The sequence below is a fragment of the Hirundo rustica genome, chromosome 3, assembly GCF_015227805.2.
Source record: "Hirundo rustica isolate bHirRus1 chromosome 3, bHirRus1.pri.v3, whole genome shotgun sequence".
NCBI classification, from domain to species: Eukaryota; Metazoa; Chordata; class Aves; order Passeriformes; family Hirundinidae; genus Hirundo; species Hirundo rustica.
Window position 1 is genome coordinate 116,530,373 of NC_053452.1, and position 20,245 is coordinate 116,550,617.

Below are 20,245 nucleotides of genomic sequence, written 5' to 3' on the forward strand. Positions count from 1 at the left end.
CTTTCGATTCCCTTGGCCCTGGGGCTTGTGGCCTGGCATGTCCCCCAGGCCCTGAAGATGCATTTCCAGAGCAACTGTTCTGTTCTGTATCAACAGGTCCACTCTGCCTTGTCTCGAGCATGAGGCACTGCAGGCTGCTGGGGTGGCCTAGCCCACTGGCTAGAGAGGGGAGAGGGCTCTGACAGAGGGTGGATGGTGGTTTAGGGCATCGTCAGGTCCCAGTGCAGCTGTTCCATGGGCTGTGATGGTGCCTCCACAGCTGCAGAGCAGTGAAATGAGGTCGATGGAGCCAGAGCCCCGACGCTGGGTGCAGAGTCCCCTCAGGGTCAGGGCATGCTTGATGTGGGGCTGTGCATCCAGGGAGGGTCCACAAAGGGTTAGGGATAGGGCTGGAGCTGGGTCTGGGACAGGGCCACAGTCCACCTGTGCCGTGTCCAAGACAAGTCTGCCTGTCGTGCCAGGGAGAAGCGCCGTGGAGCTGCCACTGCCTGTGCTGCTGTCCCTGGGGACGTGTGTCCCTGCTCACCCCACGATGGCAGCGAGCAGACACAATCCAGCTCCCGCAGCGTCCCTGCCCAGCACATCCCGACCAGGGGCTCCAAGTGGGGTTGGTGGCACCACGGTGGTTCATCTCACCCCTGTGGAGCCCTGGCCCCCTCACCTGCACCACTGCAGCCCCACACAGCTGCACACAGCCATCCCCGTGCTGCCTGGGCTCTGCCAGCTTGGCCTTCATGGAGGGGATTCACCGTCTGTCCTCCACCCTTATCCTCCCCATGCTCTGGTTCTGTGCCGACCCCAGCTTTGGGTGGATACAGCCTGAAACACGGAGGAGGCAAATCCTGCACTGGCCTGGGGGGTGAGGCAGGGACCAGGAGTGGTCCTTCCGACAGCAGTGCTCAGTGGAGCAGCACACAATGGGACCATGCGCAGCTGGCACCAGTACTTGGAGGGCCTCGGGTTCTGTGTGGGGCTCAAGCTCTCTGCAGCCAGCGGGGTGGGTGCTGTGGATGGCAGGAATCCGCAGCTCCGAGGTGCTGAGCCTCTTGAGCTGAGGGGGTGCAGGAGGCTCTCGCTGTCAGCAATGAGTGAGCTGCGAGCAGGGCAAGAGCCACGTGGAATGAGCCGCTCGTCCCCAGGAGCAGCTGCCCCAGCGTGGGGCTGCTGGGGCTCGGGGGGCTGAGCCGGGGCCCTGCTGAGGGCTCTGCCCTGCCGCTGTGGGGAGCGGTGCCAGGTGCCAGCCCTCACGTCACAGGGCATGACACCATGTGCTGCTCACCGCGGGCAGGGCCGTGCCCCCTTCCCTGTGCCACCTGGGGTGGGACACACCGTGCGAGGGGCCAGCCTGAGCCTCTGTGCCCGGCCCTGCCCCACACTGGCACTGAGGGAGGAGCCTGGTCTGGCACCTGCACCAGCGCTGGCGCTGGGTGTCAGCTCAGCTACACCCTGCCGGCAGCGTGCAGGGCACTTGTGGGGCTGCTGGCAGTGTGCAGGGCACTTGTGGGGCTGCTGGCAGCATACAGGACACTTGTGGGGCTGCTGGCAGTGTACAGTGCACTTGTGGGGAGGCTGGCAGTGTACAGTGCACTTGTGGGGAGGCTGGCAGTGTACAGTGCACTTGTGGGGCTGCTGGCAGCGTGCAGAGTACTTGTGGGGCTGCAGGCAGCGTGCAGGGCACTTGTGGGGCTGCTGGCAGTGTACAGTGCACTTGTGGGGCTGCAGGCAGCGTGCAGAGCACTTGTGGGGCTGCTGGCAGTGTACAGTGCACTTGTGGGGAGGCTGGCAGTGTGCAGAGCACTTGTGGGGCTGCAGGCAGCGTGCAGAGCACTTGTGGGGCTGCTGGCAGTGTACAGTGCACTTGTGGGGAGGCTGGCAGTGTGCAGAGCACTTGTGGGGCTGCAGGCAGCGTGCAGAGCACTTGTGGGGCTGCCGGCAGCGTGCAGAACACTTGTGGGGCTGCTGGCAGCGTGCAGAACACTTGTGGGGCTGCAGGCAGCGTGCAGGGCACTCGGGGGAATGCCAGCAGTGTGGTGCACTCAGGGGGCTGCCAGCAGTAGTGTGAATCCCCAGCTGCCACCTCACCGTTTGGCAGCGGTGCCGGTGCCCCGACGGAACACCCTGCATCCAGCACGGCGCTGCCGGCTCCGGTGCCTTCATTCTATGACTCACAGGACTTGGCCGCTGCTACCGCTGAGCTCGGGCCGTCTGCGGCCTCGGCCCCGCGCTTTGACCTCGGCACCGCCCGCTCTGCCCCGGACACTGACCCGCAGACAGGATAGGGGGTCCCAGCCGCGACCGTCCTGTCCCGGAGCTGCCGGTGCTCGGGGTGTCCCCGACCCCCGCCCGGGGAATTCCCCCGCCCCCGGTCCCTGCTTGGACGCCGCTGCTCGGCGCGGCCGTTCCTCACGGGAACGCGAGGGTTCCATGCCGAGAAGCCGCGGCTCAGCCCGGTACAGCTCACTGGGGGCTCGCCGGGAGCTCACCTGTGCAGTTCACCTGCGCAGCTCACCGGCCCGGCCCCGGTCACCGCCCCCGGTGCCCCAAGCGCGTCCCGGCCGTTCAGCACCGCGGACAGCGGCGGAGGATGAGGCTGGAGATGCAGCAGAGCCGGGGGGGAACCGGGGCGACCGGGGAAACCGGGGGACCGGGGAAGCGAGGGTTAGCACAGCCCGGGGCGCCTGCTCTCACCTCCCCGGCCCCGGCCACGCTGGGCCTCTTTGGTGGGCGCCAGAAAAGAACCGGAGCGGCGGCTCCTGAAACGGGGGGGAGCGGGCTCTGCCGCCCCTCCCCGCTGTCCCGCCGCCGGGTGCCCGCTCCCCGCCGCCCCGGTGCCCCCCGCTCCCCCCGCCCCCGCCGCCCGGTGCGTGCCCGGCGCTGACGTCAGCCCGGGCTCCCGGAGCGATATAACCCCCGGCCGCGCCGCCGGCTCAGCTCCCGCGGGACCGACCGCGCTCGCTCCGCCGCCGGCACCGGCAGAACAGGGCACGGGCACAGCGCACCGGGTACGGCACGGGGCGTGGGAACCGGGCAGGGACAGCACCGGGGCCGGGGGCGAGCGGAGGGGACGGAACGGGGCGGGCGGGCACTGAGGGGGCTCCGGGCTCGGGACGGTCCCCGCGCCGCCGGGGCCGCCGTTCCCGTCGCGCCTCCGCGCCCGCCCCGCTCCCTGCCGTGGCGCTGAGCTCCTGGCCCCGTAGGTGCGGAGGGACCGAGGATGAGGCGGGCGCTGCTCACCCTCCTGCTGCTGCTCTCCCGCCCGCCGCCCGCCGCCGCCCGCCCCGCCACCACCGACGGCTCCTTCCCGGCCGCCGGCACCGGGGCTCAGGAGCACCCGCTCTGGCCGCCGCTGGCGCCGCCGCCCCCGGGGCCGTGGCGAGGGCGGCGGGACGAGCCGCCGCTCTCCATCGACCTCACCTTCCACCTCCTGCGGCACCTCTTGCTGCTCGCCCGCGCCCAGAGCCAGCGCGCCCGCGCCGATTCCAACCGCCGCATCCTCGACGCCGTGGGGCGCTGACCCCCCCCGGAATTCCCGGAGACCCCGAACCTCCCGTAAAGCTGGGGCTGCGCCGGTCTCCGGCCATCGCCTCGGCTTCTGGGCTGCAGGGCGCTCGGCACCGACACCGGCACCGGCACCGCCTCAGCCCCGGCGCCGGAGCGAGCGGGAGCGGAACCGGCCCCCGGAGCGGCCCGCACCGATTATTTTGTAATAAAACGTGGTGGAAACCCGAGGCGTGAGCGAGTGCGGGGCGGGGGCAGCTGGGGCTGTGCAGGGCCGGGGACTGGGCAAACTGGGAACGTGCGCACCAGGAATGGGCTCAGCAAGAACGGGGAGTGGGGGAATGGGCTCAGTGGGAACGAGGGAATGGGCTCACCTGGAACAGGGAATGGGATTATCAGGAATGAAGAAGGTGCTCACCAGGAATGGGGAAACAGACACTGAGAGTGGTGGAATGGGTTAACCAGGAAGGGACAAACAGACTGACAGGGAACAGGGGAATGGCTCACTGGAAAGGGAGAAAGGGCTCAGGGGTAGGAGACAGGATGAGCTGGGCCAGGGCTGGGTAGGAGCAGCTGGGCCAGCAGCACAAACCCCCAGCACTGGGAACAAGGCTGTGGGTGCTGGGACAGGAGGTGACACACCGTGTTCTTCAGGGGGGATGAGGCGCTCACAGCTCTCCAGGTGTGGGAGAAGTAGGAAGCAAGTGGGGCAGGGGGATGGGATGGGTTGGGATGGGATGGGATGGGATGGGATGGGATGGGATGAGCCAGGCACGGGGGAGCTGCAGCCACCTGTCCACAGGTGGGGACACGGGCAGGGAAACAGTCCACCCCCCTCCCCCAGAAGGGGCCGAGGCTGGGATGTGGGGGAGGGACGGACACAGCCCCTCTGTGGGAGATTTGACCACCGGTGTGGGGGCACCAGGAGTGGGGGGAAACCCCCGTGGGACACACGGTGCTGCTGAGGGGTCAGGGCTGGAGTTGTAGGTGGGGAGGGGGGCACTGAGGTGCGCCATGTCTCAGGCCCCCAACCAAGAAGACGGGGATGAAGGCAGCTGGGGGAGGTTCAGCCTCCTTGTGGGGGGCCCTGGTCCTCACCAGGACCTCCAGCTTGGTCTGTGGAGGTGTCCCTGCCCGTGGCAGTGGATGGGACCGGATGTCCCTTCCCACCTAAACCAGCCAGAAATTCTGTGATAACGTCCCAATACCTGCTGGAAGGGCAGGGCTGGAGCAGCAGGTAATGTTTCTGATGGTGTACCTGGGCAGGACTGCGTGGGGAGGTGACAGCAGTGGAGGCAGCACAGTGCTCTGTAACACTGTGCAGCCCTCAGATTTCACCTGAGCTGCTTCCTGTGACCCAGAGGTTCTGGTACGAGGCTGCTCCAAGGACAGCGGAGTTGGGGAGCACGGCCTTTGGGAATGAACCCAGGGTTTGAGATTCCTCACTCCAGGCCCTGCCCCAGCTGCTTGTGCTGTGGCCACTGGGACTTGATAGGGGAAATTCCAGCAGAGCACAAGTACCCTGGAGCTGGAAGGCCATGCTGGCCAGAAGGGTTGTAGTGGGACAATCCCTCCCAGGAGATGTTTATACCAGGCTGGACAGCCTGCTCCGACCAACCCTGATGAGTGGGGCTGAGGCTGGTGGGGCTCTAGGGGCCTCTTGCCCCTCCTGCAGCTGTGGGTGTTTTCCCAGCTGGAGGCACCACAACCCCTCTGGGCAGCCTATTCCAGGCACCCTGTGTGATCAGCCTCGCTGCAAAAAAAACAACGCAAATCTTTGGAGGCCAGTTTGTGCCTGCTGCTGCTGGTCCTGTCACTGGGCTCCACTGGGAAGAGCCTGGCTCCCTCCTCCTTCCCTCCCATTAGGCAAGCACACACATAGGTACCCCAAAACATTCCAGTTCATCCTCATGCAGCACATGCTCCAGTCCCTTTGGCGTTGCTTTGACTCTTTCCTGGGCTCCAGTTGTCACAACCTTCTTGCCCCAGGAAGCCCCAGCCTGGCCAGGATGCTGCATCCACAGCTCTCCGCACCTCCTGGAGGGGAGGGCTCCCCACCTCCCTTCATCCTCCCCAGCCAGAGGGCTGTTGTCCACCTGGATCCCCTGGGAAGGGATGTCACTGCTGCCTCCCGGACTCCGTGTCACCACTGAGGATTTTGCCGTCTCTCATGTCCCTCGGCAGCTGTAGTTGGACACTTGTGATTACATTAGTGATTACATCATGAACCTCGTAGGCTCGGCCCATTTAAGGAAAAGGGGAGACCATCCCAAGAGCGATGGGCTGTCTGCAAGAGGCACCAGGAATGTCGTCAGCAGGACTGAACAGCACCAGGGGAGAAGGTAGCTCTGGCAACGGGAGATCACAGTCGCTGGATCATTGATCACCTACTCGGAGTGGACCCCAGCTCAAATGGAGGAGAGCTGCACCTGTGCAGTGATCAGCATGAGGAGGGAGATAGACCCAGCAAAGAGGAGTTTGAGTCCTAATTAATAACAGAGTTCTGTAGTTGGTAACCAGTGAGTGCTGGTTCTTTGCTCAAATGTATAAATAATGTAAAGTTCTGATGCTGGGGAGCAGGGAACAGCCTTGTGGAAACCCTTAGCCTCTGGCTCTGCACTAACTGGAACAAAACCAGAAATCCCTTGCCTTGACGTGTGGGTTATCCACGCACACCAGGAAGCACACAGCTGTTTCTGACGGCCCAGATGGGATAACCAGAGTGCCCTGCCCCGGCTGCAGGCAAAGGGGCTTGGCAGGATGGATCCCAGCCGCACCGACCTCGCGATCGGGTACTTTGGATGACCCGACACCGGGACAACCAGCGGCACAGCACATTCTAAAGGTATTTCCTCGGTGAAGGGGGTGGTTGGGAATTGCCAAGAAGCAGGATTTGGGGTTTGGGCTCTGCATAAGCAGAGAAAGAAAAAAATATTTTGTTTATACAATTTGGTGATGCATGTCTTGGATTTTTGATGTTTGCACACGTTTTCACGTGCAGAGCTGGTGATGTGAAAACTGGGATTGGGACGTGTGCTTCGGGATTGTGTATGAAACACTGGAAATTCCACAACTGAAACGGGTTCCTCTGCTTCTGTAGAAATTCCACTTTGCTCCTGAAGAGTTAGAGTGACCCTATGACTCAAGATAAGTTGAAAAGACATTGTAATCAATGGTTGCCTCATTCTGAATTAGAAAAGAACAGGAAAACAACAGGACTTTATAATATAATACAATTTTACAGTAGTGTTACTTTGTAGGAGGCAAAATGAATGGGATGAAGTCCCTGATGTGGACCTGATTTTCACTCGAATAAATAATTAATAGAGTAAAAAAAGGTGGTTTAGTAGATTCAAAGTGTCAAAACGGAATACATTCTTTGAGAAATGAAGAGGATAAGGGGAAAGATATTTATCGTATGGGACAAGAAGATAAAAGAGACAAAAACCTTAAGTCTGACTATTGGCAGCTCCTCCAACACAAGGATGAAAGCTGGAGGTGAAATCTGATGATGAAACAGATCCCATTTCCAGTGGGATCAGGGAGAAAGGTAAGTCGGTATTCCCAGCACATTTAGGGCAGCAGATGGACCTGAGGGAGAGGTAGTGGATGAGCAGGTGCTGGTCACACTCCAGACTTGCTGAATCAGAAGCAGGGAGCAGGGTCATATCACAGAAATCCTGATGGAACGTGTTGTGTGATTAAAACCGTGATGTCAATTCATAATCCAAACCAGGAGGACATCCAGGCTCTCTAGAATAGTTGTTTCCCCATGAGGAATGGAGGGAATTTTAGAAAAGGCTTGAGAAGAAGGAGTTAGGAAAATAAGATTAGATCAAAAAGTTCATGGCATCCCAAATCCTCACAAATTTCATCCTAAGAATAACTCATAGTGGGATCTCAGAGTGCTGGTGAGATTCACTAAAATTACGTTAGAAAATTATTTTATTGGGATTCTAAGAGGAAGTGAAGAAACTGAAGCACCCTGCTAGTTGTGTGAAGGGAAGAGGGAGCAAAGGAGTCTCCAGTGGCTTTGTATGAAAGATTGTGTGAAGTGGCTCCCAAAATGCATGGACTCGGATCCAGCAAGGGAAGGAAGCAGGATGCTGTTTAGCAGGCTTTTTGTTGGGCACTTGGCACCTGGTGTTAGAAAGAAACTCCAGAGCAGAGAAGAAGTGGAGGGGATGTTTATTTCCCAAGCAATGCTGGTAAGGATAGGGAAGAGAAAAGAGAAGAGAAGAGAAGAGAAGAGAAGAGAAGAGAAGAGAAGAGAAGAGAAGAGAAGAGAAGAGAAGAGAAGAGAAGAGAAGAGAAGAGAAGAGAAGAGAAGAGAAGAGAAGAGATCAATGAATCCATTGTCAGGGGAAAGCAATTTCAGGGATGAGGCTGAGGGTGGGGATTAACACGCCTCCAAAACTATCAGGGTGCCCATTGCAGACAGAAAGGGCACGGGGAAAAGGAGCGTCCTCAGCTTACAAATAAACAGAAAGAAAAATCAAAAGATGCAGAAATCAGGCTGGACCGAAAGGGAGCAGAGGCATTTCCTATTCCCCTGGCCAATCGTCTGATTCCAGTTAAACTGCGGAATTAAACAATGGATTTTCTAGTGGATAACGGAGCAGTTAATTCTGTAGTTACTCTGAAGATCCTTTAAGCAAAAACAGGGAGGGAATTCCTCAGGAGCAGGTAATCCCTCAGACCATTTCACATCCCGCGGAATTCACGACTGGGATCACAGAGTGACCCCATCACTTTCTCTGCATGCCAGGGTGTCCTTTGCCATTGCCGGGCAGGGATTCGCTGCGCCAGCTGTGCAGGTCTTCACTGACAGAAGCGGTAAATGGAGATTGGACATCCGGGCGCACTGTGGTCACTACCACGAAGGTATTGGAAAACAATCCACTGCTCATGAACAGCTCTTCCCAGAAAACCGCATTGGGAGCTCTCACTTGGGCCCTGGCATTGAGCTGAGGAAGCCAAATTTTATACAGACTCAAAACATGCCTTTGGCACAGCCCGTGCTCATGGACCAGCTTGGGAAGAGCAATGAGTTTTCACCTCATGGGGGAGTCCAGAAAAATACGTACTGAAATTCCAAAGATGTGGAAAGCAGCTCTTCAACCAAAGAACTTCACAATAATACATTGCAATGCCCCCCCAGAGAAAGACTCCAAATATTGTAAAGGGAAATAGAAGAGCAGATCCAGCAGCGGAAAAAGCTGCATTGAGGAAAGTTATGAAGGAGCTTTGATTCCACAAACCTGTGTAGATTCATCTCCAACAAATTATAACAAATGAGAGAAACAATGAGTGGAACAGCTTAACTGTACTAAAAATAAAGAAGGGTGGTGGAAAACACCTGGAAAGCAGCGCTTGGAGATAATGGAAATCTGACTTAAAAGGCTGCATCAAGAGACACACACAGGAGCAGATGCATCACTGTGTTTAGTAAAAAATTCTTTGGATGCAGGATGCAAAATTTAGTGGACAGAGTAGCTAAAAATTTATCCTTTGCTGGGTTAATCATCCAAAAACAAGAAAGAAAATACAGGGAGGAAGCACAAAGCAAGGAATAACCCCTGAGAAACTGTGGCAAATAGATTTTACAGAATCACCCATAATTAGGTGTAATTAATGCAAGCACTTATTGGTATTCATCAACCCATGAGTTCTGGATGGCTGGTGTTAGAAACAGTTCACATGCCTGAGGAAAAGGCCTTGGAGGCACAAGGCTATCTGTGACAGAATCCTGAACCTGAAGCAGAAATATCAGAGGAGGAAGTGGACGTGACAGGATGGGCTCGGAATGCAGAATCCGCCGCTGAACAGGTGTCCTCCAGCCGAGGAGATCTACAGGACACTCCTCTGGGAGAAGCTGATTGCAGACCCTCCACGGATGGGTGCAGCTTTGGGAGAGGTGGGATCTGGAAAGCCGGGAATGCAGCGCTAACTCGGCACCAGGTAACAGAAGCCAAGGCTCTGACCCCAGCACACAGGCTCGGAAAGCAGAGCTGGCTGCACTGACAGCATCGGAGCTCTCACACAAGAGGTCTGTGAATATATGGACTGACTCAAAATTGGCTGTTGGAGGGGCCCGAGCCCATGGAGCGTTTGGAAAGAGAGAGAGGGCGGTGAACCTCGAAGGGATCTCCCAGGAAAGATGGACAAGGGATACAAGGATTGTTAGAGGGCGTGCAGCTGCCTCAGAAGGTGGCAATAATGCATTGCAGAGCTCATCCGCTCAGAGGAAACCCCAGCGAACACTGGAAATCGCCTGGCTGACAGAGAGAGAAAGTGGCAGATTTGTCAGCTCCTGAAAACAGCCCTGCAGGACGGTGGGTTACATCCAGCAGACAGGTAACAATTCCCCAACACCTTCCGAGGAAGATGGCAGAGGAACAACACAGGGAACTCACCAGGAAACCGTCTCTGGCAGAGGAATTGAAACCTCAAGTTTTGAGTGTAAGAATAGCTGGTATCATAAAAAGCATCATTAAAAAGTACCAAACCCATTTAAAGGACAATCCACGTCAAATCAGAGGGCCCACACCCAGGACTGCAAGGAAAGGCAGTTGTCTGTGACTAAGTCTTGTGCTAGCTAATGCTTCCTTATTTACTTTTATTAGTGATTGGCTAGTGTACTAGCCAATATCTTGGTTTTGAGAACAAGGATCGTGTGTCAGAACAATGATAAGAGAAGTACCTTATGACCCAACCACATATTTAAAACACTTTTAAAGAGACAAGATTCATCAGAAGATCTGGAACCCTAGTAAAATAAGTCCTCAGCAATTATTAGCATATATGCTTGTATTCAGGAAATGTGGTGAATTTGTGTTAGTTTCAGGAATATCACCTGGCCTGTTAGGTTACTGGGCATGCCTGCTTTCAGGAGAATTTCCCAGTTTTCTGTGATACCAGGGCTTTCCCCTGTTGCACCAGGCAGAGAGTAGAGAAGTGATCGGGGTTTCTTGAAAGAAACAACACCCAGATTGGGTAGCCAAAAAGGAATTTCTACAGAAAATTAACCCTACTTTACAGCAGAAACTGTGCAGGAAGTGTCCAAATTTTCAGTCTCTTTGGGAACTACACACCTCATGGATCCCTCAGTCCAGCAGGAGGACAGAAAGGATGAATCAGACAACGAAGAGGCAAATATCCAAGTTACAACAAAGAGCTCCAGTGGAGCATCATCTTGGGCTCTTACACGAGTTCCTGTCAGTCCCCGGGGTCAAAACAGGGATGGGCACTTTGGGGGCACCCTGCTGGAAGGCACAACCTTGTAACCACCCACGGAGATCAGGTGTGTGCAAGGCCACAAGCAGAGACAAAGAAATATTTAATTTCTCCTTTGCAGCCTTTATCCTCGTGCAGGGGTTTTCACATCAGAGGCCCCACCCTCCCCTTGGGCACCCCTGGGCAATCTTTTACCCCTGGAGAAGTGGTCTGTGCTTGAACAGGAAAGGATGAGTTCCTGCAAGAAAGGTGGGAAGGTAATTTCCCAACAGTGTTAAGGATGTGGGAATCAACTCTCGGATGCATTGCGTGTGAGAAAAGAGTCCCAGAGTCTGGACAAGATCCATGGGATTCACACCAAACGAATCCTGCAGTTCCAGCTGACTGAGGACATAGAAGTGTGTTCTTTAATTTTTTAATCTGTTTATGTAAATTAATTTTGCAAGTGAAGTACTTATAGAATATGTTGTTACTTTACAGTGATCCGTTTTATAGTGTATTGTTACTTTACAGCTTGTCCAACCAGTCGGGAAAATGCAAACTCCAGCAGTAAAACTGGGTTTCCCAGTGTCCCAATCAGTGAAGGACCCTTTGGACTGGGGAATTTTAATCTTAGATTTAAATCAGATATTGCTCCTTAAGTCCCAAAACCCTTTGGGGATTTTCCATGGGGTTTAACACAAGCCAAGAGGAAGGTAATTGGCATTATATGTGTGATGGATTGACCATGGCTGGACACCACGTGCACACCAAAGCTGCTCCGTCACTCCCCCCCTCACTTGGACAGGAAATGCAAGAAAAGCTCATGGCTCAGGGTAAGGACAGAGAAAGCTCACTGTTTACTACCGTGGGCAAAGCAGACTGGACTTGGGAAAACTGGTTTAATTTATTACCAATCAAATCAGAGTAGGGCAGCAAGAAGTAAAACAAATTCTAAGAACACCTTCCCTCACCTCTCCCTCCATCCCAGGCTGAGCTTTATTCCCCATTCTCCACCTCTTCCCTTCCAGAGGTGCAGTGAGACAGGAATGGGGGTTACAGTCCCTTCACCATGTGATTTCTGCCGCTGCTTCCTTCTCAGGGAGAGGAGTCCTTGCCCTGCACCAGTGTGGGAGGGAGACGGACTCCAGCACGAGTCCTTCCCGTGGGCTGTGGCTCTTCACCAGCTGCTCCAGTCTGTGTCCCTTCCATGGGGACAGTCCCTCAGGGGCTGGTCCAGCCTGAGTCCCCCACAGGTCACAGGTCCTGCCAGGACCCTGCTCCAGCACGGGCCTCCCACGGGGTCACAGACTCCTTTGGGCACCCCCCGGCTCCTCCAGGGCCTGCAGGTGGGTCTCTGCTGCCAGGTGGGTCTCTGCTACCCCTGGGCCCCCACAGGCTGCGGGGGAATCCTTTCCTGCAGCACCTCCTTTCCTTCCTCCTGCACTGACCCAAGAGCTCCAGTTGCCCTCCCGCGTCATTCCTCTCCGGATGCAATTACCTCCGTGCAAGAACCTTTTTCTCCTCCTTAAATACATTATCCCTGAGGTGTTACTGCCATCACTGATGGGCTCTGCCTCGGCCAGCAGCGGGTTCATCCCAGAGCCAGCTGGCTTTGGTGCTCTTGGACATGGGGGAAGCTTCTGTCAGCTTCTCACACAGAAACCCTGCCACACAAACCCGATACAAACCCAATAGAATGGACAAAATCCCACGAGTGGGACATTTGGTTGGGTAAGTGGTGGCAGTAAGTGGACAGCCCACCTGCCTTTGTGGGGGAAAGTGAAAAGACATTTTTTAGGAATGTTAACATTATTCCTCTTACGGAGAAAAAGGCCTTTGGAAACACAGTTATGGAGAAGAAATAGTGATGCTTCTTGGAGACCCCCTTGAACAGCAACTGGAGCAGGCTGCGTGTTAGAATCCATGCTCAGTGCACAGATCACATCTTCCTGAAATCTCAGAGTGGGTACAGTTTAACTGGACAAGCAGAGGCATCAGCAAATTCCAGCGGGCTGCCCAGAGGACAGGCTGCTTTGGGAGGGTGGGGGCAGGTGATGAGCATCTGGACACAAAGCACCAGGAAGAAAATCCCCCAAAACAGAGGGGAGCTAAGGCGGGGCTCTGCTGAGGCATCTCAAGCACTGGGGCGGCCCCCGTGGCACCCGAGGGGCTGCTGAGTGCCTGAGTCCCTCTCAGTCACCTCCGGAGGGTGACAGCGACAAGGGAGCATCCCTGAGGAGGGGGGAAAGGCAAATGCCGCATGCACGAATGTCTGGGGCAGGCGTGGAGAAGCCACAGCCCCTCATGCTCCCCAGGCATCACCCGAACCCTCCGAGGGGTGTGTTTGTGCGTTTGTGGTGTGTGGAGGAGCAGACGGCGGCAGGGAGCGGCTGGGCCGGGCCTGGGGTTGGTCCGCTGGCAGCCGCAGGTCCCCTGCTCGGAGTGACAGCTCGGGGACACGGGAGAGCGGAGATGTCCCTCGCACCCCAGCCCCGGCCGGCGGTCTGCCGGCTGCCGGGGGTGCACGGGGCTCAGCCCTTGTTGTCCCCTGGCTGGGCAGCGTGTGGCAGCGGGGACGTCCCCACGGAGCTCAGCCACAGGGGACCCGTCCAGCCCCAGCCCCCGGCCATGTGCATCAGCGGCGCATCAGCACCGGGCGGGTGACGCAGCCACGGCTGCCGCGGGGTCCCGGGGGACCCTGGCGGGCTCAGGGCCGCGGCCCCGCGCTGATGTGGCCGTGTGTGTACTCAGACAGCTCATCCCGACCGTGTTTGCTCGGAGCAGCCGGGGACGGCGCCGCCGCGGGCGCCCAGACGGGGGTGGCAGGATGGGGGGGCACCCGAGGGTCCTGGGCCCCCTGCGGGGGCTGCGGGCAGAGCCCAAGGCTCAAAGCGCCGAGAGGGGCTCGGGGGTCTCGGCCCCTCGCCCGAGGTCCCGGGGCGCTGCTGGGGTGACGGGGCAGGGGCCGCACTGGGGCAGAGCCTGTGGGGCCGGCGCAGAGCTGCTCTGGGGCACCCCCGCCTCCACCCCACCCACGCACCACGCGGGACAACGCGTCCTCACACACTTTTAATGTCGTAGAGGGGCAGCGCCCGTTTTGGGGAATTCCAGCAGCAGGGATGGAGCTCGCCTGAGAGGCAGGGACGGCCATAGCCGGGGCAGGGTGACAGGGAGATGGGGACAGCCTTATCCGGGGGTGACAGGGACAGCCACAGCTGAGGGCGTGCCAGCATTACCCCACGGCTTCACTTCAGTGCTGACCTGTGCAGAGAAGCGGCCTCAGCCCCGTGACCCCGGGACCCCCTTCCCACTCCCTGCAGCAGGGATGGCCCGGAGGGGACCCTGAGGTGTGACCTCCCCACCCTCATCCCCATTCCCAGGGTGGGTCTCCTCTGCCCCACGGCACCCCACGGCTGTGCCCATGTCACTCCCCACGAGGGTCTCACCGTGGGGAGAACTCGCTGGCTTCTGCCTCGGCCCCACGTCTGCAGAGGGAAAGGGGGAACACGAAGGAGTCAGGGATAGCCCGGCACCCTGAAGGACCCGTGCTGCCACACGTGGACCATGGCACAGCCAGGCAGGCAGGGCACCGGACACGGCACAGGGCAGTCGTGGCACGCACTCACCCTCAGCCGCTTCGGGCACCTCCAGGCTGTCCAGCCTGTCCTCATCCGTTGCAGCCTCACTGCTGTCCCCAGGTCCATCGCCCTCATCCTCACCCAGCGGCTCTGTGGGCAGGGGGCAGCTCGGGTGGGACCTTCCCTCCCTCCCGCGTTATGGGGATACACCAGGACACGCCAGGAGGGAGGTGATCAAGCAGGACACCCCAGGATGTTCCCAGGAGGAGGAGTGTGACCAGCCCAGTGTGGGAAGCAGGGAGAGCCCGGGGCAGGAGTGACCCTCCAGGATCCCTGGGTGGTGCTACAGGTGGGGGTCATGTCCCCAGTGCTGTGTGGGATCCCCAGACAGGGCATGTGGTGAGGGGGGCTCCGCTTGTCTGAGGGCTGGGCACCCCAGGCAGCCCCAGAGCCCCCTCGGGACAGCAGCAATTTCCCCAGCGCAGGCACCTGTCTGGAACTCGATGGTCCTCAGCATCTCGGCCACGTAATCCACGTTGATGGAGAAGTGGTCCATGTTCTCATAGCCAGGCTCGGGGCGGCTGCTCATCGATGCCTTGGACATGTCTGTGATCCTGCAGGGCAGGGACGCCCTGGGAGCTGCAGGGCCCAGCTCCCAGAGGGCCACCAACCACAGGCCTTTGCCCCCATCCTCCCCACTCACTTTTTCAGGAGTTCCTTGGAGTGCTGTGAAGGAAAGCAAGGGGGATGAGTGTCTCCTAGACATCACCCCCTCCACAGGCCCAGCCCTGCACATCCCAGGGGCATCCACAGATCATTTGGGGTGAGCACAGCCCCCCCACTTTGACCTGTGAGGCAGCCCCACACCCCTTGGGGAGCCATGGCAGCACCCCACAGCCCCAGGGCAGTCCCCGTCCCCCTGTCCCCTCCCTCCCCGTTCCCCTGGCAGGACCTGCAGGTACACGGCCATCTGGGGTTCCTCCATGGCCTGGATGGCTGACTCCACCAGTTTGGAGGAGGCCTCCAGGTGGTCTCCGTACTGGCGGATGAGCCCACGGACACGCTGCAGCTTGGTCTCCTGCTCGGCCGCAATGCTCTGCAGCAGCTCCTTCTTGCGCTCCTCCAGGATCCCGTAGAGCGCGTCAAACCGCAGCCCCACGTGCTGCTTCTGCCGCCGGCTGTTCTCCTGCGGGACGGGAGTCAGGGCCGGCCCCGCGTCCCCCCGGCACAGCCCCGGGGCCGGGCCCCTCCATCCCAACCTCGATGGTGTGGCAGATCTCCTCCATCTGGGTGATGATGGCCTGGATCCGATCATTCCCCGCCACCAGCATGGCAATGCCATCGCTGAGCTCGCTCTGGGAGCAGAGGGCAGGGGCGTGAGGGTGGCTGTGTGGGCACCCCGGGCCCCCCAAGACCCCAGGGGCCCCCCACCTTCTGGCGCTGGTAGACGGCCGGCAGCGGGGCCACCTCGCAGTCCTTGTGCGCCCCAAACACCTTGCAGAGGGAGCAGGTGGGCGCCTCGCAGCGCAGGCAGTAGATGTTGATCCGCTCGTCCTCGTGCTCCTCACACATGAGGTGCTGCTCGGCCTTGGCATGAAGGGGTCTGCGTGGGGGTTGGGGGTGTCAGGTAGATCCCTGGCCCCAGAGACAGCAGCAGCCCCAGGACCCGCCCAGCCCACGGGACACCTCTGGCTCCCAGGGTCCCTTCGACCCCCGGGACGTTCCTGGCACCAGAAATGCCTCTGGCCCTGGAGACATGCCCAGCCCCAGGGATATTCCCTGGCCCTGTACGGGCCTCACGACTCCCCAGTTCCTGCTGGGATCCCAGCCCCAGGGATATTCCCTGGCCCTGTACGGGCCCCACGACTCCCCAGTTCCTGCTGGGATCCCACCCCCAGCCCTCTCCGTGGGCTCGCAGCTGCCCGCAAGCCTCGCCCCCCCCCGCCCCGGGGTCCCCGCGCCTCCGGACCGGGCCGACTCCTGCTTGTAGATGTCGATGATGTTCTCCACGAGCAGGTTCCGCTGCAATCCGTACACCCCGTGCCGGTCCAGCACCACCTCGTGCCGGCACGACGGGCACCGGAACCGCCCTCCCGACGGCACGGCGCTGGAGCCCCGTGACTGCCACAGCGGGTTGGAGGCCTGGGGGGGTACGCGAGGGGTCACGGCGGCCGCACCGCGCACCCCCGGCACCCCCGGCAACTCCCACCCCCACGGATCTGCGCCCCACAGCCCCCGGCATGGCGATGGGCACGGAGACAGAGATGGAGATGGGCAAAAGCACAGATACAGGCGTGGACACAAACAAGGACACGTACACGGCCCCCGCCTCCCGTTCGCCAACCCCGCCAGCCGGGAGCGGCCCCGAGCGCAGCCCAGCCGGAGATCCCAGCGGCTGGTTCCGGAGCCGTGGTTCCCGGTGCCAGCGCCAGACCAGGGCCCCCTGCGACGAGGATCCCGGTGCTCCTGGTGCCGCCCGCCCCTTCGCCTGGCTGGCCGGGGGTCCGGGGATAACGGGGCCGCCACCCGCCGGAATGGGGTCCCAGGGACGCGGGTCCCGGTGCCACCCCTGCCCCACCGGCGGCTCCCACCTGGAAGACGTCGTTGGCGCACTTGCGGCAGAGGTTGTGCTGGCAGGGCAGGATGACCACGGGCTTGGAGAACATCTCCAGGCAGATGGGGCAGATGAGCTGCTTCTCCAGGCTCTCCATGCTTCGCGCCTCCGCCAAAAGCGGCTTCAGCCCCACCGCGAAGTTCATGGCCGCGGTCCCGGCCCGTCCCGGCCCGACCCGGCTCTGTCCCGCGGCTCCGCTCCGGCCTCCCGGTGCCCGCTTTGTTTCGGCCCCGGCCCCGGCCCCCGGCGCTAATTTTAGCCGCCCCCGCCCCGCCGGGGCCGCAGCTGTCGGCGGCGTCGGGTGACACTGAGTCACGGTTCCTGCCCACCCCTCGGGACCGGCTGGTCCCGGGACCGGCTGATGCCCTGGGACCGACTGAGCCCCGGGACCCGCTGATCCCTGCGTGGGGAGGAGGAGCGGCCGAGGTTCCGGGGGACCAGGGCTGCCCGGTGTCATGTGGAGGGGTGTGTGCCCCCTCTGCAGGCAGCGGGGCTGGGGAGGTTGGGGTCCCCTGGATCCCACAGCCCCTCGAAGAGCAGGCCGGAGGGGCTGGTGCCAGGACACCCCCATCTTCACTCACCCTGGCACCCTGTCTATATTTAGGGAGTGAGGCAGAGCCCATGCAGCTGCAGGCAGAGGTGGTGACCAGAGATGGGAAGAAAGGGCAAGCGGCTCACTGCGTCCCCCTCGGTCCCATCCCAGCCCTCTGCAGGGCAGGAGCAGGAGCAGGGGCAGCGCCCGGCCGTGGGGAGCAGGGCTCCAGGACTGCAGCAGAGAGGAGGGGGAAGAGCAGAGCCTGTGGGAGCCAGCATCAGCAGACAGAGAGTGTGACCAGGTGGGTGACAGGAGACAAGTGACATTCGCTCCACTTGACAGGAGCACTCCACTCAGGACATGACCTGCCTAATCCACGCCCCGGTCAGTCCACCACCCCCGCAGGATCCATGGGCACAGTCCCCAGCACAGACACCACCAGACAAAGGCACACCCTGCTGCCAAGTGTTCCGGCAGCCCTGGACAGAGCCCAGGCACACACGCACTTCCCTCCCGTCAGCCTTTAATGGTGCCCACAAAAACCTAAACAAACCCAGAGGGCAGAGGAAAGGGGTACAGACAGAAGCACCCCGACCCCACAGCAGCGTTTGGCACCCAGCACCCGTCGGGAGGGCTGCATGAGGGGGCAGCGGGCGCAGCCCAGCCCCAGAGGTTACAGTGCTAATGGTCTTGGACGCGCTCAGCTCCCTCGCGAGAACTACGGAGCTCGGCCTGGAGCATCTCCGTTCGTGCCTGGTGCTCGGTGCCCGACATGGGCACGGGCAAGGCACTAAACGGGGCCACATCAGCACGGGCTCCAGGCCACTGCCACCACCAGGGCTGGGACGCAGGGGCATTGCCCTGGAGCTCGAGCAGGGCCCAGGAGTCTGTGCATTGATGCTGGCCAAATTAACCTGAGATTCTATCCCTCCCGAGGCTGACGAGCCAGTGCGGGGGGCGGGACCATGGTCCCAGAAAGTGACAGTCCCAAAGGAGGATCCCTGCCCCGAGTCCTGGGAGAGTCGGCGGGATGGGGCCAGCCTCAGGCATCACTCCTGGTGCTGGCTGGCAGCGGCTCCGTGCTGGCAGGCGGGGGCTGCGCTACAACAGGGATCTGAGGATCTGGAAAGGAAGAGCTGCACATCAGTGGCTCAGCCCCATCCTGTGGTGCCAGGGAGCAGGAATCTCACGATGCCTCTGCAAGGGCTCCCACGGCCCAAAGCTCCCGCAGCCCTGGCCAGCGCAGAGCCGCGAGGGAGTGCCCAGCTGCCACGGAAATCTGCAGGAGTCACCCAGCCCCACTGACACCAGAACGGCCAGAGCCAGGGAACAGAGCTGGCCTGGAGCACAGCTGCTCTTCCCGTGCTCTGTGCCCCAAAGGGCACAGACCCAAGGGTCTCTAAGCTTCAGGCCTGTTCAGAGGGCCTTTGTCCAGAGGGCAGGAGAAGGTGTACCCATGACCCATGCAGCGGTTCCCTCTGCCACTGTCACTAGCCCTGGCCCCACAGAGGAAACACTGAGGGCTGGCTGGAAGCAAGAGCTGCAGCTAAAACCAACCCAAGGCCTGAGCCAGAACTCTGTCCCCAACATGAGATGGGACACGGGGAGACCCCAGAGCCCCCACAAAGCAAACTCAGGTGCTCCCAGCTGCTGGGCTTGAGCCTGACTTACCGCTGTCCTCTGCACGCATCTGTGCCTCCAGGTCCTTGGGGTCCACGTACTTGTAGGACTCGTCCTCCTTGGGTGGGCAGCATGTCCCACAGCAGAAGAAGCAGCAGCAGCAGCAGCAGCAGCAGGTGAGGGCACCGCAGCACAGCACCAGCGCCTGCGTCAGGGACAGACACACTTGTGACCCCAGTCCCCGACCCACGACACCAGTCCCGTGACCCCCTCAAACCACGGTCAGGACAGCAAACCACGGAGCTCAGCGACCTGCCAGCCCCACCACGCCAGCCCCATGGATGCCGGATGATGTTGAGCTCACCTGGAACCACCACTTGGACATGAGGAAGTAGTGCCGGACAGCATCATCGCCGAACTGCTCAGCCACGTAGAGGCCAAGGGAGCCGTACTGGTCGTACAGGCGGCGCTTGTCTGCGTCGCTCAGGGTGGCGTGGGCGCTGTTGATCTCCTTGAACCGCTCAGCTGCCGCCGGGTCATCGGGGTTCTTGTCCGGATGGTACTTGAGAGCCAGCTTCCTGTGGGGTGCAGCGGGGGGACCCCAGCATGGGCTCACAGCCTCACTCCCCGGGACAGACCCAGACCCCCGGGACGGGACCGGGACTCCCGGCATGAAGTCACAGCCTCGTTTCCCGGAACCGACCCTGACCGCCGGGACGCGACCGGGACCGTCCGGACGAGATCCCGGCCGCGTTCGCGGGACGGACCCTCATGCCTGGGCTGCCAGGACGACCCCGCGGACCCCCCCGCGTACCGATAGGCCTTCTTGATCTCCTCGGGGGAGCTGCCCTTCTGCAGCCCCAGCACGCGGTACAGGCTCTCCCCCACCCGGGACAGCTTCCGCTGCGGCCGCGGGGGCTCCGCCATGGCCGCGCCGAGGGTCGCGGGTACAGACGGGACGCGGCACCGACCGCCGGGGCACCGACCGCCACAGCACTGACCGCCACAGCACTGACCGCCGGGGTACCGACCGCCACGGCCCTGACCGCCGGGGCCCGGCCCTGCCCCGCGCCCGCCGCCGCTTCCGCCCGCGCCGCCGCCGCTCTGCGCAGGCGCTGCCCGTGACCCGGGACAGGGGACAGCCCGCCCCGGGACAGGGGACAGCCCGCCCCGGCGACACCC

At 60.6% G+C, this 20,245-nt stretch overlaps 2 protein-coding genes across 2 annotated transcripts; both read right to left on the reverse strand.

Moving 5' to 3' along the window:
* Nucleotides 1-13,772: 13,772 nt before the first annotated feature.
* On the reverse strand, nt 13,773-17,140 carry TRIM54 (tripartite motif containing 54). The gene is made up of 10 exons (XM_040059963.2): nt 16,886-17,140; nt 16,264-16,436; nt 15,726-15,897; nt 15,554-15,649; nt 15,247-15,480; nt 14,998-15,020; nt 14,784-14,908; nt 14,343-14,444; nt 14,163-14,201; nt 13,773-13,977 (listed from the first exon to the last, which is right to left on the reverse strand). Exons 1-10 carry the CDS (start codon nt 17,051-17,053, stop codon nt 13,967-13,969), a joined length of 1,143 nt encoding a protein of 380 aa, XP_039915897.1. The 5' UTR covers nt 17,054-17,140; the 3' UTR covers nt 13,773-13,966.
* Nucleotides 17,141-17,267: 127 nt separating this feature from the next.
* On the reverse strand, nt 17,268-20,063 carry DNAJC5G (DnaJ heat shock protein family (Hsp40) member C5 gamma). The gene is made up of 4 exons (XM_040059964.2): nt 19,878-20,063; nt 19,428-19,641; nt 19,115-19,268; nt 17,268-18,565 (listed from the first exon to the last, which is right to left on the reverse strand). The coding sequence occupies exons 1-4, from the start codon at nt 19,988-19,990 to the stop codon at nt 18,486-18,488; spliced, it is 561 nt and encodes a 186-aa protein (XP_039915898.1). The 5' UTR covers nt 19,991-20,063; the 3' UTR covers nt 17,268-18,485.
* Nucleotides 20,064-20,245: the final 182 nt, after the last annotated feature.